This window comes from Sphaerodactylus townsendi, linkage group LG02 (genome assembly GCF_021028975.2).
Source record: "Sphaerodactylus townsendi isolate TG3544 linkage group LG02, MPM_Stown_v2.3, whole genome shotgun sequence".
In the NCBI taxonomy this organism is placed as follows: domain Eukaryota; kingdom Metazoa; phylum Chordata; class Lepidosauria; order Squamata; family Sphaerodactylidae; genus Sphaerodactylus; species Sphaerodactylus townsendi.
In genome coordinates, this window is record NC_059426.1 from 70,636,368 (window position 1) to 70,659,820 (window position 23,453).

At 41.9% G+C, this 23,453-nt stretch overlaps 1 protein-coding gene across 4 annotated transcripts in view; it reads right to left on the minus strand.

Moving 5' to 3' along the window:
• SLC43A3 (solute carrier family 43 member 3) overlaps positions 1 to 23,453 on the minus strand; it is a 61,901-nt gene that overhangs the window by 2,472 nt on the left and 35,976 nt on the right. For 3 of the 4 annotated variants that reach the window (XM_048485376.1, XM_048485377.1, XM_048485379.1), the window contains exons 4-12: positions 17,973 to 18,019; positions 15,720 to 15,796; positions 15,172 to 15,264; positions 10,664 to 10,803; positions 7,589 to 7,746; positions 4,794 to 4,976; positions 4,019 to 4,138; positions 3,745 to 3,931; positions 702 to 825 (exon numbers count right to left, since the gene is read on the minus strand). In XM_048485376.1, the coding sequence (XP_048341333.1) occupies positions 702 to 825; positions 3,745 to 3,931; positions 4,019 to 4,138; positions 4,794 to 4,976; positions 7,589 to 7,746; positions 10,664 to 10,803; positions 15,172 to 15,264; positions 15,720 to 15,796; positions 17,973 to 18,019 (1,129 nt within the window). Of the gene's footprint in view, positions 1 to 701; positions 826 to 945; positions 1,074 to 3,744; positions 3,932 to 4,018; positions 4,139 to 4,793; positions 4,977 to 7,588; positions 7,747 to 10,663; positions 10,804 to 15,171; positions 15,265 to 15,719; positions 15,797 to 17,972; positions 18,020 to 23,453 lie in introns of all 4 variants that reach the window. The other variant, XR_007243562.1, reaches the window with a different exon arrangement.

Genomic DNA, 23,453 nt, shown 5'->3' on the forward strand with positions numbered 1-23,453 from the left:
CCATTAAATGTACAGAAATTCTTTCTCCTTTTATATCTGATCACATTACTGGCTCAAGGATTATCAAATGTATCCATAGCAGTAAAATGATTTAAACCCAGGTCTTGGAGCTCCAAGGCAACAAGACATGGGCTGGGATCTATCAGAGTATTTCCATACCCACGAAGTATGCCTTTCTTGACCACGGCAGCCCAAAATCTCCCCTGAAATATCTGCTCCTGGGAGTCTCCTTTTCTCCAGGAGAAGCACTGGGGGTGAGAATTTTGGGGTGCAGCAGGAGAGAGAAAGCTAGGTCAGAAATCATTTTGTCCAAGGTGGAACCAAGCCATTGCCTCTCCAAGAGCACTTCGCTAACAATGTGACTCTGAGCACAACATTCAGTGCTGTCCGGGGACAAGCAACATGCAGAAGAATGGGTGAGGAGGGATCCAGGGCTAGGGTTAGTCCTCTCCCCAGTGGCCAACCTGTGTCTGTTCAGGCTGCTAGCCAACCCTGTCAGCATCCCCAGTCTAGCAGGAAGACGCTGACTCACCATGTGGCTTTGGAGGCTCTGCAGTACAAGCCGCTCCCAGGAGACCAGGGGTGAGGACAAGAGGAACAGCACTCATGTAGGGGTAATGCCCTTGGGAGAGGGGATGGAGGAGGCACAATGCCACAAGTGCCCTGCAGTGAAACACACTCCAAGGGATTCAGACACTCACATAAAAGGGATCTCCCTTCAAAGGGCCTTTGATGAGAGTGAAGGCAGGATATTGCAGAAGAGCCACCACAGCTGAGAGCCCCATCACAAGACCATAGAGTTTCCCAAAGTGTTCCAGAGGAAAGCTGCCAAGGGAAAAAAAGAGAGAACCTTGTGGTGAACTGGCTTTTCTAAATTCCCCCTCCTCCTCCTTGTGGCCTGCTGCTGTTCTGCCCCTTCTCTTTCTTGCATCCCCGACCTTTCACCTTCCATGTTCTTTTCATTCCTCCGCACCAGGAGAAAAAATAGCAGATGCTGCATGGCCAGCAGGGTCAAGGAACAGGGCAGAACATTTGTTTGCAGCATCTGCATCAATATTTCATGGCACCTGCAACTTCAACATCAATAGAGAGCAAAAACATTTGGGTGTTCAACAAATTCAATTCAGTTAAGTTATTCCAGATAAAAAGCTGTTTCTTAATGTAACTGAACCAGGAGAGGGCTGTTCAGATCTACCCCCTCATACCTGAAGAAGAATAAAGGGACCAATTTTAACATTCATATAAGACTGTGTTCTCAGATCTGCTTTCTACAATTTTCCAGAGCTTAAAAAGAGGCATAGGAACAACAATTAGAACACTGGTCAGGAAGGAGAGACAACTGAGGGAATGCAACACAAAACAAAAGTATTTTTCAATCTACAGAAGATGAGACACATGGAAAATTGCATTTGTGTCAGGAAGAATCCTCTGAATCCTGTACTGCACTGAATTTTGAGAAAATATGGCTACACTTACTCGTAAATGATGTTCACTGAGTGCAGACGGGCACAAATGAGAACTGCACATGGACACCCCAGATACAGATGTTCTAAAAGCTCTTGACTGTGTGAGGTGCTCTCCCCCTTTGGAGTGATTTTCTACCCAAAGTACTTATGAAGGGTGGACAGAGAACCTCCCTTCTTCACTCAGGTCACTGCTGGAGAAAGGTCAACCAAAAGACCAAAAAGCTCACATTAAAGTAGGAGGGAGGGATACGTGCTTGCAGAGAAGAACACTTAACCGACAATAGTTATAAGTAAGTGCAATCACATTTTCATCATCATGTCCTCTGTGCAAGCCTAAATTGGGGAGAAGCAAGCTAACTTACCAAGGAAATGGGAGTGAAGCTCTTAAAGGAAAAGGCTGTGCAGGATTGCTTTCTCCACAGCAGCACTGCCTCTAGAATTGACGTCAAAATCAAAATATTTAAAGAAGGCTGAGTGACTGGATCAGTTGGCTGCTATGCAAATGGACAAAAATGCCAGATCTGAAATGTGAAACTCATGGTGTGGGACTTTCCTTGTACATAAGAGATCTGGTGTTCTGTTCCCAGCCTGTGAGTCAGAGCAGCAGACCAGCTCTGCTTCAGCCAATAAGGGACAATGCAGATGGGAGATGTCCCTTCCCATAACATCATGATAAATGTTCAAATAACCAGGAAAATGTGGTGCCTACTCCAGGAGTTGTTTTGGCTTCCATTTTGGGTTGGTAGTTCTCAATAGTAGAAATGGAGCTTTGACATTTTTGAACTGCCACTTCAAAAACTGGGCAGTAGCTCTAGAGCACATGCACAAAAGAAAAAGAGGAGGAGAGTTGCTCTGATTCACGGATGACATTCAAAGAACATCAGGAATAATAGGATTTCAGCAGTAGCATGTGGAATAAATGCAACTGAGGAGACCAAGGGGGAAATCCCCAAAATGACAGGGGAAAGAAAGTGGCAGAATTATTTGACCGAATTTTTTTTCTCCAAAACACAAGGTTTGATCATTGGAAAAATCTGTGGTAAGATGTGTACGCAGAAAAGGCTGTAGTCTTGCAAAAGGACCTATTGGGTTATTTGAGGCCATAAACCTAACAATCTTTGTATTTTTCTTGAGATTTGGAAACAAGAGAGCATCTTGTTTACCAATAGTAAAATATTAACAATCCTATTCTATGGGACGGTAGGATATTCCCACTGTGGAATGAAAGACAGCAGCCTCAAAGCTATGAGTTGAGTGAGAGAAAAAACTAATTATTCAGATTCACTGGAAGGCCCATTTCTTGAAGAATATCTGGGATATGAGCAGACACAGTGCTTCTTATAAACTTCTAATTGTCATAACTGAAGACAGAAAGAGAGAAAAGTCCTTCTTGAGCAGCAGTGAAAAAATAAGCGAAGGGGGTGTTCTTACCCCTTTTATAGGCATTTTGGATGGGGAAACTGTGCCAAAGAGTGGGGAAACAGGAGTTCTTAGAACATCTGCACCTGGCCTGCATATGCACCATCCCCATGTAGGACTGCACAGAAGGTATGATAATTATCCCTAGATTTTATACACATACACCATCTAAAAGAATAATTAGGGAGAGAATTTTGAGAATGTATTAGCTGTCCCGAATTTTAAAATTCAGAAAAGATCTGGAGTGAGAATGACAGTGGTGATACCTTTTCTTTTATTCAGCAACATCACTATGCCCTTACAACACCCACTGCATGTGCACCTGCATGTAAATGTGCTGATGGCTGGCAGTAACCCTTTCCCATTATTCCCAGCTTCCTGCATGAAATGATGGCATATAATAGAAGCCTCCATGATAATTCAGAGGTCTCTGATTATTTTGGTGTCCTGCCCCCTTTCTTCCCTGAACTACCCCCTCCCCAGAACCTGGATTCTAAGGCACAGAGTCCTTGAATCCATGAAGCTGGCTATTCCTGGATTAGCTGGATTCCATCCAGATCTAAGACATAAATATACAGCATGCTTAGTAGGCTGTACCCAAGGAACTCTTGGGAACAATAATTTTGTGAAGGAACAAAAGAATTTTAGCTCTCTCACCAAACAATTTCCATGGTTCATTTGGAGAAGGCAAAGTAGTTAACATCAACTGGAAACAAGTTTGAAATCAGATCCAAGTTATTTAAATATTTTATCATGAGCCACACACTCCACCTCTTTGTTTCTGACCTTCCCTTTTTCTTTTTCCACATCTAATTCCAATCCCCTTCCCAATTTTCATTTTAAAAACCCCATTACTTACGCAACAGCTAAAAAGGCAGCATTGCCTCCATATAGAAAGGAACGGCTCAGAACCTGCAGAATAAAGGTGGCATACTGGACAGGCAGCACTGGAATTGAGGCACAAATGGAGAAAGCCATGCACTGCAGAACTGTGATGACCAGCGAGAGCACACATGAACGCAGGTCTGCGAGAGAATCCGGCACTTCTGGGATGAATACAAAAACATACCCATGTGAAAGACCAAGGAACCCGCAGGAGGGATGAAAACCTCCACAACTCACAAAGGACATACCTTGAGAACTCCCCTCCTTTTTCTGTCCATGCTTGTGACGATCGAGGATAAGTCCATTCCAGGGGGCACAAATGACTCCACAGAACTGAGTAAAGGCAAAGGCATTCGTGTAGCTGCTCACTGTTAACCAAAAGAGTGAAGAGAATATGACAGTGACGTCCTGCTAAAGAGGTCTTCCCAACTAGCTTCTACCAAGATATTCAGACTTACAACCCATATTAGATTTTAAATTTAGGTCAGGAGTGTTTGAAATCCATACTCCTGATCAATTATGAGCCTGATATATCTCACTCTTTTCCTCCCAAACTCTTGTAGTGCAGTACCCCAACTGTTGCCCTAATCAGTAATTCTTGACCATATTTAAATGTACCATACTGAAATATAAATGTACAACCCCTTTACGGCTTGCTTATCCTCTCTATCAGCAGTGGATCCTAGAATTTAAAAGGTGGAAGGGGTCAAAAGACCTTCCAGTCCAACCCTCTGCACCAGGCAGGATGGCCTCAAGTATCCCTGACAAATAACTGTCCAATCTCCCCTTAAATTTTTCCAAGGAGAAAAGCACAACATCTCTGGGCAACTGATTCCCCCACAAAGCTGACCTTATTGTTTAAAAGTTCTCTCTAATATCTTGCCAATATCTCTGCACCCATAATTTAAACCCATTATTACAAGTCTTATCCTCCAGTACCAACCAAAACAGCACCCTACCCTCCTCTAAATAACAGTCTTTCAAATCACATCCCACCCAACCGTTCCCCCAGTTTCTCAGTACCAAGTGCAGCGTCCTGACCAGCCAGACGCTCCAGCATGGGGTTAAGGGTCCCGATGAAAAGATAATGGCGTAACTGCATCACTGACAGCCACACCAGATTCCAAAAAAATAGCTTGGATAAAACGCAGCTCCAGAAGGAAACAATAGCTGGTTTCTTGCTGTTTGATGCAGCCCCAGGATTCCCTAGAGAAAAGAGGGGGCAGTGAGGGTTCAGGCTGAATTGATCGTATTCTTTTATTAACTGTGCCAGCCTAGATGTTGCACAAATAACTCCAAAAGAAAAAAAACAAACTTTCTGGCAACAGAAATGATGACAGTATGTGTCATCATGAAAGTACCAAAATAAAAGTAAACAGCCCAGTGTGTCTTACTGCTGGGAATCTTCATTATCATGCTCTTTCAAGGATGCTAATTTTGCAGTGGGGATCCTTTAATATTATATACATAAGTATATTTCTATATATATGGAGGAGAAGTTTGGATGTCATGAAATAACCAAAGTCAGGTGGCTGGTCCACAAGCCCTGGGAAAGATGAACTGATGGAGAGAAGAGGGCAAAAGGGGGCAGAAAGAAGGTGGGAATGCTTTCAAGTCATGGCAGTATTTAAGGTTTGGGGGTGCACTTATAAAAGTTGTCTGGAATGCTGAGATGAAGCAGGCAAGTGCCATGGTTTCTAAGCCCAGGAAATAGTCAGGTGGTGTGGAGCTGGGACCCCATTAAGTTTTACATCTACATGGTACTACTACGGAATGCTGATTCATAAGGTATAATGTAAATTTGTAAAAAAGAAAATCCCCTTCTGCATACATTTCCCTAAATATATTCCTAAAGGTTCCAACATACATGAACCACCTTCATACACACGTGAAAAGGCAGATGTTAACATCAGAGGCAGATGGAAGGGAATTCCTGCTAACCCCTCAAACCTCCAAATCTGGCTAATAATAGTCATCACTGAAGGGGGAACTGCAAGACCACAGTCCCAACCAGCCAACACTCAGCCTTGAGTGAGGGACTTCTCTATGATCACAGTTTCTTTAGAAATTTATTTCAGAGACAAAGACAGGTTAGGGAATGGCAAGGGGGAAAGAAAGGTGAAATGGCAAGGGGGCAAGAAAGGGGGAGGGGCTCAGGGCTGCCACTTAATTGCTTTGTTTCTGAAGAAGAAGAAGAAGAAGAAGAAGAAGAAGAAGAAGAAGAAGAAGAAGAAGAAGAAGAAGAAGAAGAAGAAGAAGAAGAAGAGTTTGGATTTATATCCCCCCTTTCTCTCCTGCAGGAGACTCAAAGGGGCTTACAATCTCCTTGCCCTTCCCCCCTCACAACAAACACCCTGTGAGGTGGGTGGGGCTGAGAGAGCTCAGAAGAGCTGTGACTAGCCCAAGGTCACCCAGCTGGCGGGTGTGGGAGTGTACAGGCTAATCTGAATTCCCCAGATAAGCCTCCACAGCTCAGACGGCAGAGCTGGGAATCAAACCCGGTTCCTCCAGATTAGATACATGAGCTCTTAACCTCCTACGCCACTGCTGCTCTCCGAAAAGCTTAGGGCAGGGGTGTCCAACTCTGGTGCCCCAGATGTTCATTGACTATGATTCCCATCAGTCCTTGCCAACTGGCCATGCTGGCAGGGACTGATAGGAATCGTAGTCCATGAACAACTGGAGCACCAGAGTTGGACATCCCTGGCTTATGGAGTACAATCAAATTTGGAGACAGAAAGGTAGGGGATGAAGCCAGTGGTCAAAGTTGCAATTTGAACTAACTGAGGATTTCACGACAAACTACAGTTAAAACGTTGCATGTTTTATCGTGACATCTCAAAGCAGCCTAAGCAATATCAATATCTAGATTTCATAGGAAGATTTAATAGGAATGGATTTCTTCCTGTGCTGTCCTTGTGCCCTCCACTTCCCAAAGGAAAAAGCTGCCCTGGTTTCTTTGAGAAATCTCCCTTTTTGTAATACTACATGTTCCTCATGTACCACTTGGGATGAAAAAGAACCAAAATAGTACTTGAAGCTACTGGTAATGAATCCCCTCCTTGTCTGTATATTAACTATTCAAACAGTCAGAAGGCAAACCATGCTAAACCCACCCAGACGACTTGAAAGGCAATGCTGAAGTCAGCAGTGATGAATCATGAACTAAACCTTTATGAGTGTACATGCAACTGTGCACATTCAAACATACATGCACACACAGAAAGACCATTTACAGAACATACAAATTCCCAAAGACAACAGTTAAGAAATCAGCCATTTCTAACACCAGGAAAATAGAAGCTACTAAACTATAAACTAAGTAAGTGATACTTCTCTTCATCAACTGCGCACCCTTTATGTTCTATCCTAAAGCTACAAATGCCAAGAAGTTAACCTGCAAAAAATATTTTCAGTTTGATATTTCTGGCTACCAAAACAGCTGAGACACTAGGATTTGCATGGGATAGTTTTTCCTTTTTAAAAACCTGGTACACAAGACCACAGCACAGGCAAAGGCCTTCTTTCTTCACCAGACTCTTAACCTGAAATAGCCCTGCAGAGCCACAATTTGCCTTTTGATAGCAAACATGCAAGTTCTGTAGGTCCTGTGTAAGGACCAAAATCTTTATCCCAAAGGGGCAAACAAGAGCTCCACAGGGCCATTTCGAGTTGGAAAAACAGGTGGAAGGAAGACTTAAGTTACCCTCCACCCCATACAACAGACCCAATCCAAATCTGGTTCTTCCACAGCTGTAGCTCCTTGCATCACATCTGCTTCAGGTCTCAATCTCTAGATCTTGGGAAATTATCTGTACCTTCGCCTGGAATCACTTTGGTGGTGAGATGTTCCTCTCCGAGCACTGAGTCAGCATGAAGTGTATCGGATGCAGAAAGTGTTTCATCCTCATTTGAGTTCTTGGGACGTTGTTCCTCATAAGTGCGATATGAACAGGATCTCCTCTGACAACTCATTCTATAAACACAGGGAATGTAACTGATATCTCCCCCTCCTTACTCTGGGGGCTTATTTCCCCACATACAAACAGCTAAAGAAATAGATTAACATGTGTATACAGATAGGCAGAACAACAATGGTGATCCTAAAGCCAAATCAATAGAAATGTTGATGGTATACATAAACCATAGGTAGGATACATAAATAGAAAGAAAAAAACTAGCTTGAAAACTAATAATCAAACTACATTCATAACAATGTTAGAACTAACAACCATCTTTTCTATGCCTTACTCTTCAGTTCCTTAAAAAAAGCTTTTAATTTGTTATTTTTGGTTGCAAAAGTACTTTTCAAATAGCAAGATGATTTAAAAGACAATTTGGGCTTCAATATTCTGCACATTTATTTGAAAGTAAGACTCCTTGAACACAGTGAGATGTAAGTTACAGGTACCTATTTTTCATATAATGGTCCTTTCTGCACAGAACAAATAAAACTTCTTGCAGACATTTTAGAAAGCACTGTTTTGGCTTTTTTTGTTTGTATAGCGCAGACCAAAAAAACCAAAAAACACCATTGCCAGGGAAAGTGGTTCTTTTTTCCACTTACCCCCAGCCACTAACTCTCACTTCTGTTTTCACTGCAGTTTATGCCAGCCATTTTTCCTGCTTGTGCTTCAGGCCGCCTGCCATTTGGTGATGGTTTTCCTAGGAGGTATCTTCTGCTTGCAGTTCATTCACCTGCGATTTCACAGTATAAAGAACATAAATAAACTTAGTTTGGACTGGCAATCCCACACGTGTCATTTTTCATTTTGTTGCTGTTTTTGTTTTGAGGAAGGTGTCTTCAAAGCTACAGGATATGAGAATTGGAAATATGCGCATATTTTGAATCATCATGGCTTCAAAGACACCTCCCTCAAAACAAAAAGAAAAAATGGCACACGCGCAGGATCACCAGTCCAAACAAACTTTACTCATGTATTTTATACAGTGAAATCGAAGATAGGTGAGCTGCAAGCAGAGGAAACCTCTAAGGGAACCCTTCCCCAAATGGCAGGCAGCAGGGAGGATCACAAGCAAGAGAAAATGACGAGTGTGAGCTACAATGAAAATGAAAGTAAGAGCTGTCAGAAGTTGGGCAGGAAAAATAACATATTTCTTGCTTTCTGCACAGCAAACAGGAAATGTCTTCAACCAGTCTTGAGGAAAAAAGATTGCTAGTTTACCATTTTCTAAAAAGCCTGAGTTGAGCAGAAATAAAACATCCTGAAGACGTCTTACAGAGCTGTGCAGAGTTCTTCCGAAAAACGCTTCTTTTAACATCAAGCCATTTTATTTGTTCTGTGCAGAAAGGGCCAATGTGTACTCTGGCCCCAACGATCAAGAGAACAAACAGATTCCTGCGCAGCAGAGAAGCTGCAGATGAAGAAGTTTCAACATGTACAGAAGGAAAAGCCACTGGGGTGTAGAGCAAAGAAACACAACAAGGGGATTAAATTGCTCATTCTTCCTACAAATTGGCAACAAGCTGCTGGAATAGAAAATTCTGTTCTGCAGTAGAACCATGCTTTCGTGAAGCCTTCCTCAGTTCTCCCTTAAGGCTAGTCGATAACATTTTATAGGGGGTTTGACACAGAATCAACTCAGGTATCCACCTTTCTGGTTTAGAAGCACATTTCTTGTTGCCAACTACCTGCCACCCACAGGGAGATTCTCTTTTTCTTGGATTATCACTGAAACGGGAGATTGATTTCTTACTGTTTGACTCTACCTACAAGTGAGCCCCTTCTGAGAGTTCCTGCCTGGATGAGGCTTGATTGATACAGGAGGTATGGTACTATAAAGACTGATCACCCATTTCCAAGACCTTTAAGTTGAATTCTATGCTGCTTCTTGCTATGCTGCTTACTTTGTGATTGATGTCCCATGATATGATGATATAAAGTATTGTATTTTTGCACTTTTCACACTTGTCACTTTATAGCACTTTACTACATATTAAATCACTTATAACTTTATGTTCTTTCAGTCTGTATAGCACCTCAGAGACAGTAGTTTTTTGTCTAATGTTCACAAAAACTGCCTAAAACAACAGATTCAGTGTAGGGTGGGAGAGGAGGCTATTTCCCCAAATCAATTCAGTGAATGCTATGAAAACAGCTCTTAAATGTAGGTATTTTTGAAGAAGTCACAAAATGGCACCTCTGCCCTTCAGACTCGATTTCTTAAACTGGTCTTGGCATGGTGCTGATGGATGGGGCCCATTTAAAAATATTTTCTGTATTTTAAAAAAGTATGGTACTATGATTGCCAACTGGCCACAAAAATGGCTTGGCTTTTTCTTGTGTCTTAATCTTTCCATAAAGTGAAGATAAGCACCAGCTGTTAATGACTGTACATCATACTGCTGTTAAAATACAATGACAGTTGCCAGTTGAAAAGTTAGCAATCTCCTGTCAATCTCAGGCCTAGCATTTACAGACGCTATTTGAAAAAGAATTCAAAAACATGGAACTTTTAAAAAAAACCTAATTCCTTAAATGTTAAGAGGTCTGTGTCTAGATCACCAAGCTCCGAAGTGGCACTACCGTGTTTCCCCGAAAATAAGACAGTGTCTTATATTAATTTTTGCTCACAAAGATGTGCTATGTCTTATTTTCAGGGGATGTCTTATTTTTCCGTTCCATGCTCTGGTGTTCTGTTCGACGGGCATGCTTCCAAACAAAAACTTTGCTATGTCTTACTTTCAGGAAATGCTTTATATTTAGCACTTCAGCAAAACCTCTACTACGTCTTATTTTCAGGGGATGTCTTATTTTCGGGGAAACAGGGTATGCTGCCCTGAAAGAGGAAGGAAACCAACAGGAAGAAGTAAGGATTTAAGAGAAGACATAGTTGAATATGAAGCACAGAGGCAAACAAATGCCACTTACCCATATGCATATCCTGGAGGAAGTGGGTAAGGAATATGGTAGCGGGGCATAAAGAAGAAAGTACGGACCAAGTGCCAGGCACTGCAGGCAGAGATGAAGAGGAACATGGTATTCAGCGTAAGGCCTTGCTCATACAGCAGCTGTAGGTAAATAGCACAAGTCTGAGGTATGTAGTTGCATCAGTATGCTCCAATCAGAAATGCAGTCTGACCATAAGACACAGTGAGGGAGCTGCCTCAGGTGGTGCATTTTATTTGTCATTAGAAACAGCAGAAAGACAGCTCTGATCGATTGTAGGGGGAGGGGAAGCAGTACCCTGTTGTTTTGTGTGGACAGCCAAAGGTTTACTGAGCAGCTTTCAGGTATTACTATGACTTAGGGATACTGAGGCAGGGAAGTAATATAATTAAGTACTCATGTACACTGTATTGGACCTTAGCTGAGAACAGAACTTGTGTGGCTTGATGTTTAGTGCTTTGCTTTAACCACAACTTCCTTCTTTTCAGCAAAAAACACATGAGTGGTTGCATTCATTTCCTGCTTTCACTGCACCCCCATGCTTTTCTCTGTCACATAGTTGGAGCTTCCTCAGTACATGTCACAAGACATGTTTCTGCTTCAATTCTAAACAGATATCCTAGTTGATATTTAGGCAATAATTGCCTTCTACTGCTTGCGTGTAATCTACAGTATGTGGTGCTGTACACATCTCAAGTGATCCCATTAAGAAACTCCTGTGTATACTAGCTTAATTAGAAAGATTCAGGGGTAGTGGGGAGGAAATCAGTCAGTAAATTCAAAGCAAGGGGTACATTTTGTGATCAGCCAATGGGTGGGAATTCCCAATATGGCTACCAAAAATACTGCAAGAAATCAGAGACGAAGGAGACTAAGGGCAAACAACAAAACATACAATTACACAGTCTCCTTCCCTCAATTGTTTGTTTTTACAGAAAAGCAGCCTCAGATGCCTGCAGGTTTAAGTAGAGTAATGGAGATGTTTAATGCTTTCTCGTCTTGTCATTTCCCATCCTTGGGAAGGAAAAGGAGTGGGCCCTCCTTCACTTTTCTCACACAAACAAAAACACATGGGGCCACCCTGACCAGACTAATAACAAAAGGGGAAAGGTATTTGTAGAAAGAGTCGGCAAATGCTGGATGCTCTACAAGCATCCATACAAAAAATCAGCAGTACTGTTCTGGGTAGAGAGGGGACTTCTGAGGAGAATCTCTCATGATACAAGCTCAGCCTACATAACAGAACACGGGTTTCTGTGAAGCATTTTGTGGATAAAATTGTTTATCATAACCACAGTGTCTAGGGTGCTACTGCTGTAGCAGATCCATCTCAGAATGTCAACAAAGTGTAATTTTATCAGTTTTCTGTTGATTAATTTCAGTTAGCATAGCCTAAGGATGTAGACAAGTTGCTTGGCAGAGTGTGTCCTCCCACATCTATGCTTGACTCCTGTGGATCCTGATTTATAGCAGCTAGCTAGAGGGCGGCATATAGATGAGTCTCTAGTGTTATGAATGCTTTCTTGAGGGAGGATGCTGTGCCACCTGCATTGAAGGAGGTAGCATTATTTATACAGTTATCATATTAATATTTCGCCCTCTCTGCAGTTAGGCATGAGTACAAATTCAATAGTTAATACCTAAATTGTAAAATAACTATAGAATTTAAAATCTATTTGATCAATAAACCAATCTAGACAAATCTAGGAATGAATCCAGAAATGACAATGCCTAAAAATTACACAAAAGCCTCCCACGTTTAGAGTATACATTAAAAACTGTCATGTAAGTCAGAAATTTAAAATGGCCCTAGCTGTCTGGGTGACAATCAAAAGAGCTGGTGAGGAGGCTGGGTAGCAGATGATAGGAGGGAAATCCAAAAGTGTAGGCCAGCAGCTGTAAACTATCACTGAGCTCCTCTATAAGCCTGATGAAACACCCTTGTCTTATAAGCCCTTTGAAATCGGGCCATATCTTTTCAGGCCCAGGTCTCTTTTGTCAAAGAGTTAACCAGGTAAGGATCAGAGCCGAAATTTCTCTGGTCCTCATCAAGGACATCCAGATCTTGGGCCATGTATCATCAGTAAGTTATCTGTGGAATGTAGTGGTCTCTTGGGATGTATTGAGAAAGGCAGTCCTATAGATACGAAGGTCCCAGATCATTTGGGCTTTAAGGTAAGCACCAGCACCTTAAACTTGATCAGGAAATCGACTGGAAGCCAATGCAGCAGTCAGAACACAGGTCATATATTTGCCCTCCGGGGTCCTTTTAAGGACCTGTGTAACTGCATTTTGGACCAGTTGTAGTTTTTGGAGCAAGCACAAGGGCAGCTCTGCATACAGTGAGTTTACAATAGTCTAGTTTGGAGGTGACAGTTGCATTGATTACCATGACTAAGTCAGGGTGAGACACATAAGGTATAAGCTGCCAGCCCCAACAAGGATGAAAGAAGACCATCCTAGAAACATTGTTCACTTGGGTCTCCAAAGATAGGGAGGCCTTCAAGGTCAGTCCTAAAATCCCAACAGAGGAAGATGGGGCAAACTGAACTCTGTTGAATGTTGGGAACTGATTTGCCTGACCTGGCCCTACCTGATCCACCCATAGACCTCCAACCTTGATGGACTTAATTTCAGTTGGCTCTGCTTTAATTATCCTACCATGGCCTCCAGACACTTGGCCAGGGTATCCAGGATAATACTCGGTCATTTATCCATCAACAGAAAAGCTGGGCGTCATCTGCATATTGATGACAACCCAGGCCAAAACTCTGGACTAGCTCGTCAAGGGGGCACATACAGATGTCAAAAAGCATTGGAAAGAGAATCATTCCCTGAAATGTCCCATGTACTACGAGGTGCCAGGTTGAGATTCATCCCCCTAGCACTACCCTCTGTCCTTGACCAAGAGAAGTCCTTGACCAAGAGAAGACTTTCTTGGGACACCGCATGAGTTGTTAGTTTGAATTACACTCGGAAACAACATGACAGTTGTTGACCTTTTTAGTAGCAGTCCCCATACAATGGAATGCCCTCTTCACAGAGGCTCACCTGAAACCACATAGATGTTCTTTTAGATAGAAGAAGACACCATTTTTATTCTCACAAGTATTTTAAAATCTCCCCCAAGTTTTTTTTTAGATCTCTGATTTCATCTTTTTAATTGGGTGTGCATTTATACAGAGTTGAGTAGGTTTTAAGGGTGGTATGTTAGAAATTATGATTGGATAATGGATATTAAAACATTATACTTCTCCTTGGTTACATATATGCAGAGAGAAGGGACATGGTGTAGTAAGTGCCATCAAGCAGCAGCTGACTTATTACAAACCTATAAGGCTTTCAGGGCAAAAGACTTCAGAGGTAGTTGGCCATCGCCTGCCCCAGCATAGTAATTTTGGACTTTTTTGGTGGTCTCCCATTCCAACTCTGCTTAGCTTCCAAGATCTGATTAGATCAGGCTTTCTTAAGCTATCCAGGTCAAGGCAAAGAAGATATACATATTTAAAATATGTAAATATAGCTAACTTGGCCTTTCACATCCGTTCAGAATTAACTGGGAATCAATTGAAGGGACAGAGATGGCCCTTAACACCTCATTAAAGTACTAAGCAGATTAATAGTCTCAACATGTTCTAGGTTCACTTCAAGATGCAGAGTTACCTCTCCATAGTCTTGCTACAAAGTAGTTAATAGTTTGCTAAGCCAATGCTTTTCAAGGGGAATGGATGTGCCAGCCTATCTGTTACACAAGCACAACCAAAGACCGATTCCAAGACCGATGTTTGTGTATGGTAACTGGACAATTAGTCTGAATTTGATAGTGAAGAGAGTCAAACGTTGGACAAGTGTTCTCATATTTAAATTTTGATTATTAATCCAGGTTAGAGCTCCCCCCAAATGAGATTAATAATCTACCAAACAACTTCTATTCGTCCTTGAGGGCATCAAGGTGTCTAACAGGAAGGATGTCAGATAACACATTAAATGGTTGTAACATTTTTTCTAAACAGAATGGAATACATTTCTGCTGGATCTTGGAAAGATGTTGTCATTTCAAATCCCTTCTCCCATACCCCCAGTTCTGTTGTCCCTTCTCCCTGCTCCTACATCCATCCGCATCATAATCACTTTCCTCTCCTACTGCTTTACATTCTTCCTCCACTCAGCCTTGCCTCTTGTCCATCTTTATTTTACCACCTGGCCAGTTTCGACCAGCCTTCATATTTGTTTCTGTGCTAATCCAGATGACAGTTCAGGCCACTTAAAAGCCAGGTACTGACTGTATCAGGACCGAAAAGGGGAGAAAGGATGCCTTGACTAACTGAATCCAGATTTCCCTGCCCCAACACAGAAGATGAAGGTTGGGATGCTTTTAGCATCTATGCCTGGTTTCAAGATTCAGCACCCTAAAGGCAACACTGTCAAAGCTCTCATGATCTCTGACATGGAAAGCAGGGTCTGGCTAGTATTTAGAAATGCTCACATACCTTGATAATGAGAAATACAAAAGAGGAAGAATCAAAAGCCCCATTATAGAGAGTGATAATGGTTGAACGATGTTTTCCAAACAGGTTCCCAACCTGAAGAAACAGATAAAATATCGCATCAAACTGATCCCCTCTTCTAGATTCTTAAGGGTGGTCACAGCAAAAACACTGAGCTTGTTGTTGAACTTGTAGAGTACCTCACAAAGGAGTTGTTATGGAGGAACTGTTAAAAAGTCAAAAAATGAGAGCGGCCCACTTCACTATCCTCCAGCAAACATCTTGCATTCTGCTTCCCAATACCACTTTCCAGCCTTTAACAGCTGCATTTGAGGTAAAAGGTCAAAATGGCAGCCCCATTTACCTCACTTTTCCTCAATTCACAAGGAGATTGGAGGCAAGAAAATGGCACCCATTCTAGAATGCAGTGTCTTATGCTTCACAGTGAGGATGGCTCTAGCCAGCCCCAAAGGCTCTCGTGCACTTTTCTTCACCCAGGTCCCTTCTATCAGCTCTCCTCCAATAGGAAGAACAGGGGAAAGATGTCATACCTGCATATTGGTGAGGATAAGGAGGATTCCACCAACAGAGAGCAAGCACAGTGCAGGGAATAAGATCAGAGCGGTAGCTGCAAGAAAATAAAATGAAATCACTGCAGCAACAGAACCTGTCAGAGTCACAGGCTTATCTTGTTCACAGCACAGACACAGCTGGACTTCACACCCTCACGAGCCACGCACATCCATTCATTTTTAAAAAGAAGTTATACCAGTGCTACAAATAGTGCTCATATACACTGCACATCTCTTGCTCTCTCTTACACACATACCTCAATCTACATGTCCTAAATAAAACAAGGATTCCAGCACACAACAGCAATTTAAATTTACATGCCAGCTCAAAGAACTGAGAAGTTATTAAAAAGAACAAAAAGCACGAACCTATGCCTTTTGGTCTATTTTACAAAAACCAGTGTTAAAGGTCAGAGAAAAAAAACTTTAATTAAGAGCCTATTTCATATGATCCCCCTTTTCTGATCTTTTGTAATAGTCGAACATTCCAGCATAATCTTGAGAAACCTGCATCAATCATTCCTGAGAATTGGGCTGACAGGCATCCAGTAACATCCAGGAAGTGAGTAAATGTTCTCCTGAAGCGCTGCCCTTTAGCTACTAGACTTCAGTGTGATTTTCCCAGCACAGAGGCAACCCTCACTACAAAGTAACCTGTGAGTGCTCACACCCATCACCCAATCCTGGTTTCAGCACGCAATTTTCCAGCACATTCAGACACTTTGTACATATGGCTCATCTTCCACATACAGAGATGAACCTGGCAATGCTCTCTCACACTGACTATATTTCAAGCTGGCCTAGCTTATACTGTGAAATGCTAAACAGTGTAAAGCCATTTGCACAGAGATCCATCAGCACACTGTTTTGCAAGATGAGGGCTAATCTGGTCTACTGGAAGCAAGCTGTGAAAAATTTCTATGCCCACTGCCCACTGTTATTTTGCAACTTGAAACAACTTTACTTCTGTAGAAATGTGGATCAGGGCTTCTATTCCTTTGCTATATACTGATACAATATTTGATGTTAAAGGTCTGTGATTTCCTGTCTTCAGTCTGGCTTGCATGCTGGGGTTTTCTGTCAAGCACACAAGGTCTATATTTGCTGCTCTAACCAAAAATTAGATATTACATTAGCGAGACTGTACCTTGCTGTTTGCTGAAGAGAGATGACTGTAGGTGTTCTGACAAAAGTTACTATCCTATCTAGAGATAACAAAATTACTGGTTAAGAATCTTGGATGTTTCTCAATGAACTACTGAACTCAAAAGTCATTAATGAACTTAATAATAAGATTAATTCGGACTATTAGGAAAGCTGCTTCATTTTACTTATTAGCTGGAATTTAATGCAAAGATGATTTAGTCAGCTTGGGATGTATGTTTCTTGATCAAGAACACATTAACAAATCAAGAACATCTGCAAATTATTTTGGGAGTCAGTTGCTTCTGCCAAACTCACTTATATAATTTTAATTATGTAAGTGAACACTGACTTCAAACTAGAATATGCTTATGCTGAAAACATCAGGAAGTGCTCATTGCCTCGCCTGCAATATAAGTCTCTGCATAAAGTCAAATTCCTCCCTCTACACAAGATACAAGATCCTTATCATCTTTTGCATTTGAACTTTGAATTAGAAAAGTATGAACTGAAAATTATCTTCAGGTGAGGAAACCTTAGACTGCAATTTGACCCTAAAAAGAAGCCACAATAGAGGTTGGCTCTAGATCCACACAATCAGTGCAGCAGGGGAGGGAAGGAGGCATACTTTTTCCCTTACTGAAACTTAATCATGCCCCTCCTCCCTGGTGCTACAGCCTTAATTCATGTCACACAGACACTCCACTGCTTTATAGGGCCAAGGTGAATGCAGAGATATGTGCATGGAATGCCAAGATCATAGCAGTTCAGTTCGTATGCAGTTCATACCAGTCCTAGGCTGCGGTAATTGGGCATCCTTGGAAATCATTTGTTTACTTTACATGTTTCCACCAGGGGGCACTACTGATCACATGTAGGGCAGGGAGGGCATGCACAAATATTCTAAGATGACTGCAACTGTCCAAATAAACTGCAAAGTGTGAGTGTTGTTGATAAATGTCCTGACGCCAAGGCAGAAACAGAACTCAGTCCCCAGATGCTCGTATGCGTAGATCTGTCCTAGAACTATCCTGCTTAAAATTTAGTATCATCCCACACATGTCCACCCCTTCCACCCAGAGTACTCACCTTCTGTGGAAAATGCAATAAGGAGGGTGCCAGTAGTGTAGGAAGATCTGAAAGACAAAGAGATGCTCTGAGCTTTCATCTGGGCACTGTGTGGGGGACATGCGGGTAGCCAGGTGAACTACTGTCTCCCTTGATTCCCCATTAGACCAAGTGAATATCCACCAAGTTCCCATCCTTTGGCAGACAGCTGTGAAAACCAGGGCAGTGGAAGTACAGGAACAATCAGTTCAGAACTGAAGGAATAAGTGAAACCACAAAATAAATGGGGAAAAAATGGCAGGAAGCTTGCTGAAGAAAGGAGTATAGGGAGGAACTTAGAATAAAACGATTCAAACCAAATAACTGTGAGCAGAGAACTGACGCATTACAAAATGTGCACTCAATTCTGGTTCAGTCTCCTTTGTCTTTTTAAACTCTCTAGTTGGGTTCCAGTTCAGGCTGAAACTTGTTCTAACTCTTCAGACCAGCTTTCGCTAGTTCAAATTCATTTCACACTATTAATATGTGTATTAATTGTCTCAAATTGAAATGCACACACACACATGTGAGTGTGTGTATATTCTCATGGTATTTTTATGCATACAAGCCACATCCTTCAGGAGTCAACAATATTTGTCCACTGAGAGCACAGAATTATTTCAATTCTCAAATGTTCTCTTCATATTGATTAGTACATCAGCAACATAATTTTTAAAAATGGTCTTCTGTCACTGAAATAAAAACGGTGCCATTGTATAACTTGCTAGTGTGGTCACATTTAGAATTTGAGATATAGTTCTGGTTACCTCATTTGAATAAGGATAATCCATTGCTGGAAAAAATACAGAAACTAAACTGGTCAATAGCTTTTAATGAAAACCCAATAAACACAGTGCTTTGTAGCTTAGAGAGCCCATGAGGAAACAGAATAGGGAATGGAGACATTTAGAAATCCCTCCTATCCTGCAACATCTCCCCCTTTAGAGACTTGGGCAGCCTGATTACCTAGCTCTTTGGGTGATTACCTAGCTCTTTGCTCTCAATATTCTGTCATCATCAGGCTGATTTTGAGGGGTTTTTACTCCTTTACAAAGCCACGTTTTTCTGCATGCCTGGGGAGCTCTCCAAGTATATAGAAGCCGCTGCCTTGCCTCTGGGTGGCCCAGCTTCATTGATTCTGACATTCGCATAACAGCAACCCAGTTAATAATTAGCTACACTGATTGCTAAACAGCATGTGATAGAAGTTTACATCATTATGAATAGCTGAAGACAGCTAGGGAGAGAACCTTTCCTCCCTCTTTCTCTCTAAATAATTGAGTTTGGGAACAGGTCCAAGGAAAACTGAGCGACAGTCAGCAAAGACAACAAGAAACAAGTCTTCACTGGTGCAAATTTAGCCAACAGCAATAGCCACTGCCTTAGATAGGTTTTTTTTAAAGAATCAGATTCATGAAGGTTAAATGGAGCCCCCAGATACAGAAGCAGCACACATCTGAATGCCAGATGTTGGAGGCCAAAGAAGAGAATATTTCTTGCATGCTCTGATCATGCTTATCTGGCCTGTGCAGGAAACAGAAGACTGAACCTGATGGCTCTTGGCCTTGTCCAGCAAGGCATTTCGGGGTCTTTGATTTCATTTTTACTGAGTTGATATCTGAGGTTGTAAAACTATTCCTTGATTTTAACTCTTCTGACTGCAGGTGGGAGGACAGCATGACTGAAATAGCCTCCAAGCAAAAATGTCCTTTGTACTGTACACAGAAAATGGACATGCTAGAGAGAAGGGGTAAGGCGGAACTCTTCTCTTGTCTATATACAGGCATTAGGGTTAGGGGTTTTCTTACATAGAAATATTTCTTACATAGAAATATTTAAGACAGCATGGTGTTGTGGTTAAGAGCAGGGGGACTCTAATCTTTAGAACCGGGTTTGATTCCCCACTCCTGCATCTCATCGATGAACTTTTATCTGGTGACCCAAGTTTGTTTCCCTACTCCTACACATTCCTGCTGGGTGGCCCTGGGCTAGTCACAGTTCTTTGGAACTCTCAGCTCCACTTACCTCACAAGGTGTTTGATGTGGGGAGAGGAAGGGAAAGGAGTTGGTAAGCCCCTTTGAGTCCCTTTACAGGAGAGAAAGGGAGGGGAGGGGAATCAATCCAAACTCCTTAATCATGTGAATCTCCCACCTACAGATTTTTAATCTGAAGAGTTATAATAAAAAATTAGGCAAATTAGGCTTCAGTTGCCTATTTGAAATACTTATGGAATTTCAAATTAGCCCACTGTATATTGCATTATCTTTGTTTGAAAAGAAGATGAATCATAAGCCAAAATGCAGGAGACTGGACAATTGACAGAACCTGTTTCACTGTTCCTTTCTGTCCTTCACTTCTTCTGTGGTTTATGGGGAAATAGCGTCCCTCTGTCTCTTTAGGATAGACTCTTCTTCACTGACCTCAAAAATTCCTTCCAAATTTCTGATTATGAAATTGTTTATTTTGAACTGGTTCCTAGTTTTTTGTTGTACTGTGCAGTGAAAGGCAACTGAGATATTTTAGATTTGAGTTCACATCAGCTGTGAACCAATGCTGAGGGATCAGATTCAGTGTGACCCGGTGCCAGGCCCTTTAGCCACTGGCCTTGGCCTAAGTCTTTGCTTCAAGCTCTGCCATGATGCCACTGAGGGAACATCACAAAGACACCATCTTTCTATCAGCCTCACTGCTCATCTGTGAAAAGTGAGGAATAAGAATAAGAGTCATGGTTCATCCAGTTGCTGAAAGGACCCGTTAAACACATATTGAAAGGCTACGCAGAGACAGAAACAAAATAAAAAACAAAGCAACAGTATCCAGTATTACAATACTCCAGCAAGGCTTGGCACCTGGAGTCCATTACAAAAGAAACACTATCTTGGAATTAGAATGCATCTCTCCATACTTAAAATATTTAGAAAATTCTCACTCAAGAGATATACTACCTAGTCGCAGGTATCTGATTTATTTCAGGTGTCTATAATCCACCAGGCTGAATGTAACTCATTAGCTCCGTATAATACCACAATAGGAGCGCAATAAAAATCACCCTGAGCCTGGTAAGGAAGGACAGTATACAAATCTCATAAACAAATGAATACTCCTAAGTGCCTGGAGTTACAAAATCAAGAGTTCTCAGACATCTGGCAAATAGGCTGTACATTCCCTGGAGGGTCACATGTTGCATAAAAACCATGTCCCCCTCCCACGGTTAGCCTATAAAGGCTGCTCCAAATTTCCCCTTACCCAGAGAACAGGGGGAATAAAATAACATTTTTGCTTTTTTTCCCATAATGGATCATAATTTTGCTATGTCATTCCCACCACTTTATCTTGAAAAATCGTGGTTTCTGGATGCCATTCATCAGGACACTACCCACATATTTTCCAAGTTTATGCTCATAGCCAAAGATGTTAGAAATTTATTTATTTATTTACTACTTTTACAAAATGAATGCTGACTTTCAGTCCCAGGATGTTGAACTCTTTTAGCTAATACAAACTTATGTAACCAACAGAGTAATCACAGAACCACATTTTACACACAGCCGTGGACATGGCAAGAAATCATAGAAGGGCAAGGGCCAATAATTCCCCTGCGATACCACAAGTATTATGAAAGCGCCTCAAACATAGCTCTGTATATGTATGTTTAGAGGGCCAAAGGCCTTCTCACTCAAGAACAGACTGGCACTGACCAATGGCCCTTGATCCCTTTATGTGTTGAGTGGGCATTTCTGGGAGAAAAAACACTTCACAGATCCAGTGAGCTGATCTCATACCCTGAGAGAATGGGAGGAGGGAAAAGAGAACCTAATACAGCCACCTCAGCATTACTTTTCTCCACATGGTTAATTAGTCCACTAACAAACAGCCGCATGACTTTGCCTGTTCCATTAATATACTCAGCCAATTAAGGAACTTAAACTGCTGCTACAGCAAGTATCAATTTCCTGGGTTATGATCACGGGAACCCTTGAACTTCCATCCCTGTAGGCTGAGCAGTGCGTCAATCAGAAACTCGTTTCACAGAACAGAGATCAGATGCCTTGCTGGTACAAATCAACATGGCTTCCCTAAAGACAACAAACCCAATGATTTCCTATTTATACTCTCCCTAGAAACGATATGGGGGGGGGGGGGATTTCAGGCTCTTGTGGGAGGCAGGAACATAAGAACATAAGAACATAAGAACAAGCCAGCTGGATCAGACCAAAGTCCATCTAGTCCAGCTCTCTGCTACTCGCAGTGGCCCACCAGGTGCCTTTGGGAGCTCACATGTAGGATGTGAACGCAATGGCCTTCTGCGGCTGTTGCTCCCGATCACCTGGTCTGTTAAGGCATTTGCAATCTCAGATCAAAGAGGATCAAGATTGGTAGCCATAAATCAACTTCTCCTCCATAAATCTGTCCAAGCCCCTTTTAAAGCTATCCAGGTTAGTGGCCATCACCACCTCCTGTGGCAGCATATTCCAAACACCAATCACACGTTGCGTGAAGAAGTGTTTCCTTTTATTAGTCCTAATTCTTCCCCCCAGCATTTTCAATGAATGTCCCCTGGTTCTAGTATTGTGAGAAAGAGAGAAAAATGTCTCTCTGTCAACATTTTCTACCCCATGCATAATTTTGTAGACTTCAATCATATCCCCCCTCAGCCGCCTCCTCTCCAAACTAAAGAGTCCCAAACGCTGCAGGAAAAATCACACTGTAGACAATATTGACCTTGGTAGACCACAGCACCATCATAAGCAGTGGGTATATGGGGATAATGAGAAAAGAGTGGTGAATTTGGACCCAGGGATTCAGTTTGCATCTTAGTTGAAAAGGTGATCTTACAGGATGGTCCTCAGCAGCACACACATTCTCTCAACCTCTCCTCTCCATCCGAAATGTAAGAACAATAATTATCCCCCATGAGCATATCTAAGAAGAGGAAATGCCTCAGGATGGCAATAGATCTAATAAGAAATTTTCAACGGCACCTTCTGTGTGGATGGCAAAACAGTCCTTCAGTCCTTTCATCTATTTTTCTGACCACCACCAAAGCCATAAAAACTGCTAAGCACTACCTGTGAGAGTTTCTGGTGATCTAAAGTAATCCATCTCCTTAATTGTAGTGCCAGCTTAGGGGCACGATTGTGAAGAGTATGCCGTATGTATGCCATTTATCTACCAGTTCACCATGAGGACAAAGAATCTGATAACTGACCCTGAACTGGACATCTTGAAGTTTATTTCAGACAGTGAAAAACATGTTTCTATCGCTCCCACCCCCCCACCTGCTCCAAAGTGGAGAACAACTTAGAAGATATGCTGCAGAAACCTTGGCCAACAGGTGGCTTTGGGGAATCAACATTAGGGTGGAAAGGGATTTTGCACAAATCAAAATGGACCCAGATTTAAGTTTGGAATTAAAAAACATGAAATTTTGAAACTCTTAGGTACCCTTTTGTCTAAACGAC